Source organism: Curcuma longa, chromosome 11 (genome assembly GCF_044706935.1).
Source record: "Curcuma longa cultivar G26 ecotype Majalengka, Jawa Barat chromosome 11, ITB_CL_G26_1.1, whole genome shotgun sequence".
NCBI classification, from domain to species: domain Eukaryota; kingdom Viridiplantae; phylum Streptophyta; class Magnoliopsida; order Zingiberales; family Zingiberaceae; genus Curcuma; species Curcuma longa.
Window position 1 is genome coordinate 27,425,825 of NC_133871.1, and position 7,481 is coordinate 27,433,305.

The following is a 7,481-nucleotide window of genomic DNA, read 5'->3' on the forward strand; positions in this document are numbered from 1 at the left end:
CAATCTGAAACCTCCAAATTCACAAAGCCTAAGAAATTTTACATTCTAATCAATTGCTACTAAAAATCAAATTGAGGGTTCTTCATTATTAGTATGATGATTATGTTAAGAAATGACTGAGAAATTATTAGGTGCAGACTAACTTCTATAGATCCCAATAGCAATATATAGATTCTATTCAATTCTACATTTAAAGTATGTTTAAAAAATATGTTTAAGAATCTGGATAATGTAATCCGTGAAATTCAAACAACCACAACTAATTACTAGCTTGTCTATATGACATCTCAGTTTACCATGTCAAGCATTCAAAGGTTGATAGGAATAATTTCTTATTGGAAAAGAATTTCAATTCTGTATGTTACAGAAGAATTTCTAAGTATATATCTAATTAGGTTCCCAGTTCAATTGTGAATCTGAATAAGAAATGAGAATCAAATATGGATATATTTGGTACTATACTATATATTATTGTATTGTAAAATACTCTAGCTCATGACTGCCAGAGGATTCTCAAACACAAATTTGAACAATTTTGATGCGATCGAATTTCAAATTTGATATTCTTCTAATCTCTGTTCTTCTGATTTCAAAAAAAAACATGGAATTTGACAAATTGTTAGAAATAGAATTATAATTTCATTAAACAGTGAAGTTAAAAAAAGGAAAAAAAAATATGATAATGTAAAAAACAGAAACAGACATCATTCTCGAGTTTATCAGAAACAGCAGTTTTTAGGGATAAGGCATCAAAAGAAAAGGGTTGCAAGAAGCGAGACCTGTACTTGCGGTGGCCATGGGATTGGACGTCGACTTCGTCCGTAGTATATATTCATATCAGTATAAGATTTATTATTTTTTAATATTTCAATATATATCAAATAAAATTTTAATATAAATTATTATTTTTTTTAATTCTGGTCTAAAAATTATATTTTTCTAATCTAGCACCACACTACTCCAAGATTTTAAAATTCAACACCATTATGATAAATTTTTTTTAACGAAAAGAATCACTGTAATTTAGAATCAAAGAAAAAATAAGTTTAAAAAATAATGTTTAAGATTATGTGTTTATAATTAATTTTAAATTTTATGATTTAATAATTTAGAATCAATTAATTGATATAAAAATAATTGTAACCTCATCTCCATTGTTTTTATTATTTAAAATATTTATTAATTTTTATATTTTTCTTAATCTATAAAAAAATTTATCATTAATCATATTTATCTTTCCTATATAATTCATCCAGGTGATAAGGTAATTATTTTTTAAAATTAATTAATTTTATTCTAACTTTAATGATATATGGTGCTGGTCCAACTTTAATCCTATAATTAATCACTGTGGTGTTGATTTTTAAAAAACAACATCATAATTTAATTAATTCAGTTAAAAATGAAATTAATCAATATTTTATAATTAATTGATCAATTTGTTTGATTTTTATTAAAAAAATCAATCGGTTCTTTTAGTTCAAAATTTTTATTGGAATTGTTAAAGAGGCACCTTTCTTTTCATTCATTATCAAAAAAGACCCCATATCCCATCTCTATATATTTTATTTTTTGAAATTATCTTTATTTTTTAACAATATTATAGCAATTATAAATTCATAATTGTTACATAATTATAATTGCTATTGGATTATAGATGCTATAATATAATATCGATTAATATTAATTAAAAATAAATTATTTATATTTTAATAATTATGATTTATAGTTGTTATAATATAATATTGATTAATATTGATTATAAATAAATTATTTATATTTTAATAGTTATGATTTGTAAATGCTATAATATGATATTGACTTATGTTGACCAATGTTAACTAATATTGATAGATGAAATATTTATATTACAAGAGTTATGAATTGCAATTGTTATAATACAATTATATTAGTATTGATTAGTATCAAAGTATTGCTATAAAATAATATTGACTAAATATAAAATGCTCAAATTATAGCAGTTATAAATTATAACTACTATAATATAATTTATTTGAGTTGATTAGAGTTAGTGTTCGTGTTGTAGTGAGCTTAAAAAATAAGAGCAATTTTGAAAAATAAAATATCTTGACATGGGATCTTTTATAATAAATGAAAATAAGATGCACCCTTTTGCATAATTTTTATCTCATTCGAGCCTTCCTATTGACTTGATAAAATTAAGTTAAAAAGTTTTAATTAAATGACAAAAACAAATGATTAGAACAAGGAAAAATTGGAACTAGACTAAAAATATCAGAACTAAAAGGTATAAATTTTAAAAATAATGATAGAAAAAAATTAAGGAGTGTTTGGTCCTCTCCTAACCTACCATAGAGGCTACCATCCTTATCTCATTTAAACATTTGGATGAGTTTGCATTGGTGACTACAATGAGGCTCTTATGATTTCCAACAAGAATTTTAGGCATTAAATTTGTGGGAGTTGATCCCCGCAAATTAAATAAATATGATTCTTATGATTGTACTTGGCCTTCGTACTCCACTTGCGGGCATTCTAATTATGGATTATACACTCAATCGATCCACTTAAATAAATAATAGTGCAATGTAATTAGCGATAACAATTTCCTCCAATTGTGATGGAAGATTCCATATCCTTCATATTTTTTTGACCCAATTAAATAATTGGGTAATCAATTATAAAAATTTATGAAAAAGGGTCTGATAAAATTCTATTCATATCCGATCCTTTGATGAATACGATGACGAAGATAAAAGGTGAATACTTGAGGATGAAAATGCGAAAAATGCAATGTAACTGATTGATTGATATTAAGAAGATAATTTCTAATAAAAAATATCAAACACAATGAAATTTACTTATGTAATATTTTCAAAAAGAACAAGATTTCATTCGACAAGCTTCTTATTTTTTCACTTACTATAAATTAAAAAATGAAATATATATATATATATAAGAACATAAAATTCTAGAGGTAAAATAAATAAAAATTATATTTTTCATTTTTTTAAAAACTTTTGCTTGAGGAGAGCGATAACAAATGTAACATTTAATTTGTCGTCGTTCCTCCAATCAAAGAAGGGATCACCATTAGGATGACGTGGATAAATACGCATTATCTATGTATTTATATGATTACTTTGTTTGGCAAAAAGAATCCATAACATGGGATGCGTACAGATCCCCGACATGGATCGTGTGTCTGCATGTGCATGTGGTTAGATTCTGGGCCCACTCCTTGGATACTGAAACTCGTCCTTTTTGGCCGCGCATGGCGGCAACATAAACTTTTTGCTGCTGAGATTAATATTTATTGCCATCCTTAATCATCAATATATCATAATTGAAAAAACAGGAAATTTGAATTAATTAAATAATTTATTTAACCCACCTTATTTAATTTATAGAATCCAACTGATTTAGCTTGCCATAACTCACCTGGGCAACGTGGCTTACTTCACCTGACAAACCTATCAAGTTGACTTGCTCCATTTATCTACAATGAACAAATTATTTAAAGATAGTAAAATTTTATTTATAATTTATTGAAAATATTGTTAAAATGTTATTAGTTAATGATCTGGTTTGAGATTAGTGGATAGGCTAACTCCTCGATGTATCAACGATCGAGCTTTTTTGGTAGGTCGGATGCATGCCAGGTCGACTCCTCTTGGATTGACCTATGTTGGATCGATTTATGTCAGGTCGATTTTTGTCGGATCAATAGTTATCGAGTCAAGAAATGCAAGAACTTTGGTAAAAAGTTTTGATGACAACTACCTTGTAAAGGAAATTGAAATGATTAAAAAAATATTCAAAGAGAGATTAAGATGGACCTTGACGAGACTCACGCTCAAGTCAAATTTAGGAGAGAAGATAGCAAAGAAGTAAAAATAATAATATCAATGTCATAATGTACCTCTCGATGTTGTCACCATTACTTTATATAGGGAGCGAAGAATTGACTAGGGTTTCCAAGGAATGTACATTTTTCCTCTTTACCAAAGGGCTCCCTTTTTGGTAACTGGTGTCATTATAACCGTCGTGTTGCGTTCAAACTCGGGAGCAATTTGATTTAAGTCAAATCTTAGATCTAACCGATTGGACTTAACTCGGATGTGACTCAGGCTAACTCGAATCGAGCTCAACCATGAGTCGGCTACTTGACCTGAGTTCGACCATGAGTTAACTGGCCCCTGCTATTTCCATTTCCACATCAGCAGTTAAGTTCGATAAAAGCTCCAACTCAACTAAGATTTTTACTAAATAAATTTAAACAAATTCGACAAGTAAATAAACAACCTAACTTACACTAATAATAAATGTGGTCAAGGTATCTTGAGCACGAGAGGGAAAAAAACCAGAAGCATAATGTTGCAAGTTCTTCCACAAATCAATCATCCATTGATTCATTTGATATTTTACATTCATCAATTATTGCATTGGTGCAATCCTGCCCACTTTTACCTACCCTGCCATTTCATGAACCAAAAGCGATTAATTATGCAATTCACTAAAGAGAACCCAACCTTGTTCTTGGCCCTCCTCACAAGCAAATCACTAATTGCAAGTTAAGTGTGTTATTTTCCCTGTACACGCACCATCACACATAACCCAACAAACTCATTGTTCTACATCTGCCTCTTCAGCAAGCTACTTGAATTGCTGCAATTATAGTTTGGATATTTTTGTTGGAGCCTCTGTGAGTTTCTGTTGTTGTTTCCATTTTCCATGGATGCAGTGGGTCGCCTTGGCTTGCCCTTCCTTCTTGGAGCAGTGGATTTGGGGATGAACACTCCAGTTCCTTTGCTCTCCCTTCTTTGGGCCACCTCATTTATGTATGGTGGCATCAACATCGTCATATGGGGCATGTATGCAATCTCCTGTTTATACTGAACATCGAATTAAAATTGATTTAAAACACAAAAATGGATTTTAAAAAAAGTATTTAATGTGAAAAAAGAGTCCTTGGTGGTCCTATCACAATGGATAACTTCAGCAAGGAAAATTTTTATTGGTGGAGAACCCTTTTCAGGTGAATATAGTTGAACTGCTTCCGAAAAAGAATCTAGTGAATCTCTCTTGATTGGTTGGGTTGTAGGTGCAATGGTTTAACAAATGAAATGGATTTTATGATGAACAGAAACAGTAAGAAAGCATGGATTCATGGCAGATCCTCTGATGAAGAAAAGAGAAAAGAAAAGAAAGATTGTCAGTAGTAATAATAATATACCTGAACTGGAAGGGGAGGATACTGAATTGGGAGTTCTTCCTCATCATCAGTGATAAGCATGGCGATTTGCTTGCTAAGCTCTGCAAAAAACACTTCATCTTCCACCTCTAGAGCCATATCCAACAGCTAGTGATGGAATTCTTTCACTGAAAAGAGGAGGAAAAGGGAGAGTTTGAGGAATTCAAGTCTACTGCTCAACTGCTCATTGCTCTTCTCTTCTACTTGTTTGGTTGGCGATGGACTTTAATAGGCGAAGGCATGTGGATTGGGAGCAATTTGGGGCCCAGTGTAAGTTGGCCAATCCCATTAAGGCCTAAAAGTATTTTAAGGTTTTCCATATATGTCCTTGGGCAGAGAATGTTGTTTCAATTTGATGTGTTTGTATGCACACCTATAAGTATGTGATCAGAGTATTCTTTTTGCACATCGATTCAAACCTAAGGATCAATCTATCGAGGTAATTGTGAGAGTGAGCCAAGGTTTCCTCTTTGGAACCTTCAATAGATAGCTAAAAGCCTATGTCACTTCCAAAATCAATTGACACATAACTTGTACTCATAGCACAAACTTTGTTGTCTCACCAATGTTATTTAATATGCTCTTCAAAGGGTTTGAAAGGTGATATTGAAACTTTTGGCTCCCTTGGCTATATAGTCTAAAGCCCTGCCCTCGAAGCTCCCGAACCGGAACCAAAAGGATTCTTCTGAATGGTGCATCCATGCTACTATTAAGCAAATTTGCAAATTTTTGGAAAGACGAGTAGTAAATGGACAAAGAAACTATTTCACAGGACTCCTAGTTAGAGTTTGAAATGGATGAGGGAGAAGCTTATGGTAACAAATGTAGCCAACAAAGACTCTCAAGTTCAAGAATTGATAGCCTTTCAAACTTTAAATGGCGGCCATTAAATGTTGCAGCTGATGCCAATCCAAGAAATTGGAGGCAAGCAAGTTACATAGAGTTTCTGACCACTAACTTCGATTGCTCAATTTTTGGACTACTTCATGGTGGATTATGTCAACAGACTCCACTTTTGTCCTGCTGAAAGTTTCACTAGAAAAGCTTCAGATGCTGCGTGTCCAGCTTGTGTTCTTTGATGGTTTGACATCCAGTCAAACATAGTCAAAATTGCCATAAACTATTGACCAAGTTTTCTTTTTTATTTTTAGGCAAAAGAATATTTCAAATATATTGTTAGCTTGGATGGCAAGGTTGCTAGTGATGAACAACCCAAATGAGCACCAGAGCTTTTGATAGGGATTTGACTGGATAACAAAAGTTGGTGTGAGAAGTTCAACCTCCTTTTCCAAAGTTTAGAGGGAATTAGGAATCCATGATCACCCAAATAATTGGAATGCCACGTTTCATTCAGATATAGGGTATGCATTGTTTACACGCCTGTATATTTGTTGATCAAATTGCAACTCGACCAAAGTTTACACAAGTTGTTCAACTACCTGTTCCTGGTGGCAAAAATTAAACAATTGCACCAAAGTAATCAATCCCTGCTATATTTCCTGATAGGTCAGGGAGAGAATGAGTGGATGCTGCAGCAGGTACTCGGCGCTATCAAGTATGGACAGCTGAGCTGCTACACAACCTACCTCATTTCTTTGTTATTTTTTTCTTGTTCTAAAAAAAAGTAATCATGCATTAAATTTGTTTGGCCTTCATGCTGCATGAAACTGGGACCAGTTAAGGCCCCAGTCTAATGACTCAGCCTAATGGCCAGCACTGACAGTGTTCTTTCAGTATTCGAAGAGACTTACAGATCATATGTAGCTGGCCTGACAAGAATAATGGAACCATAGCTGGGTCTACTTGTGTCTGACGTTTCTTCAACTTCAAGTGATGGAAACTAGTTGTGAATTCGTGATGGAGAATGGACTCAACTTGCAGTGGATTGCATCATAATATCACACCCACAATTATCATATCACAAACATCTGCAGGGAGCTCACTGTCTGGTGATGAACAGAACCATATTTCAACACTCTGGTGCTATTAGAATACTCTGCAAAAACAAGTAACTTGTTTTTCCATCATCTAATGGACTTAGAATACAATATTTATTCTGCTTAAACCTGTATGAAATTCATATGCATATATATTTCAGCCACAATGAAATACTAGTACAATCACAAGAAGAGTTACCTTGACATCATCAGAGATCTGTCGAGTTAAATTAGAAATCTTAACGTTTTAGCCAGTACTAGGCTACCTGTGCAATTCATAAAACAATCGTTTCCAAGGCTAAAGTTGA

General features: G+C 32.1%; 1 protein-coding gene across 1 annotated transcript; it reads right to left on the minus strand.

Moving 5' to 3' along the window:
• Positions 1-4,384: 4,384 nt before the first annotated feature.
• Positions 4,385-5,420, minus strand: LOC141841743 (uncharacterized). The gene is made up of 2 exons (XM_074729937.1): positions 5,219-5,420; positions 4,385-4,877 (listed from the first exon to the last, which is right to left on the minus strand). Exons 1-2 carry the CDS (start codon positions 5,333-5,335, stop codon positions 4,617-4,619), a joined length of 378 nt encoding a protein of 125 aa, XP_074586038.1. The 5' UTR covers positions 5,336-5,420; the 3' UTR covers positions 4,385-4,616.
• Positions 5,421-7,481: the final 2,061 nt, after the last annotated feature.

Coding starts and splice junctions, on each gene's coding strand:
- LOC141841743 (XM_074729937.1), bottom strand. CDS start 5,335: ATGGCTCTAGAGGTGGAAGATGAAGTGTTTTTTGCAGAGCTTAGCAAG. Junction 4,878..5,218: donor ATCCTCCCCTTCCAGTTCAG/GTATATTATTAT, acceptor TTCGATGTTCAG/TATAAACAGGAGATTGCATA.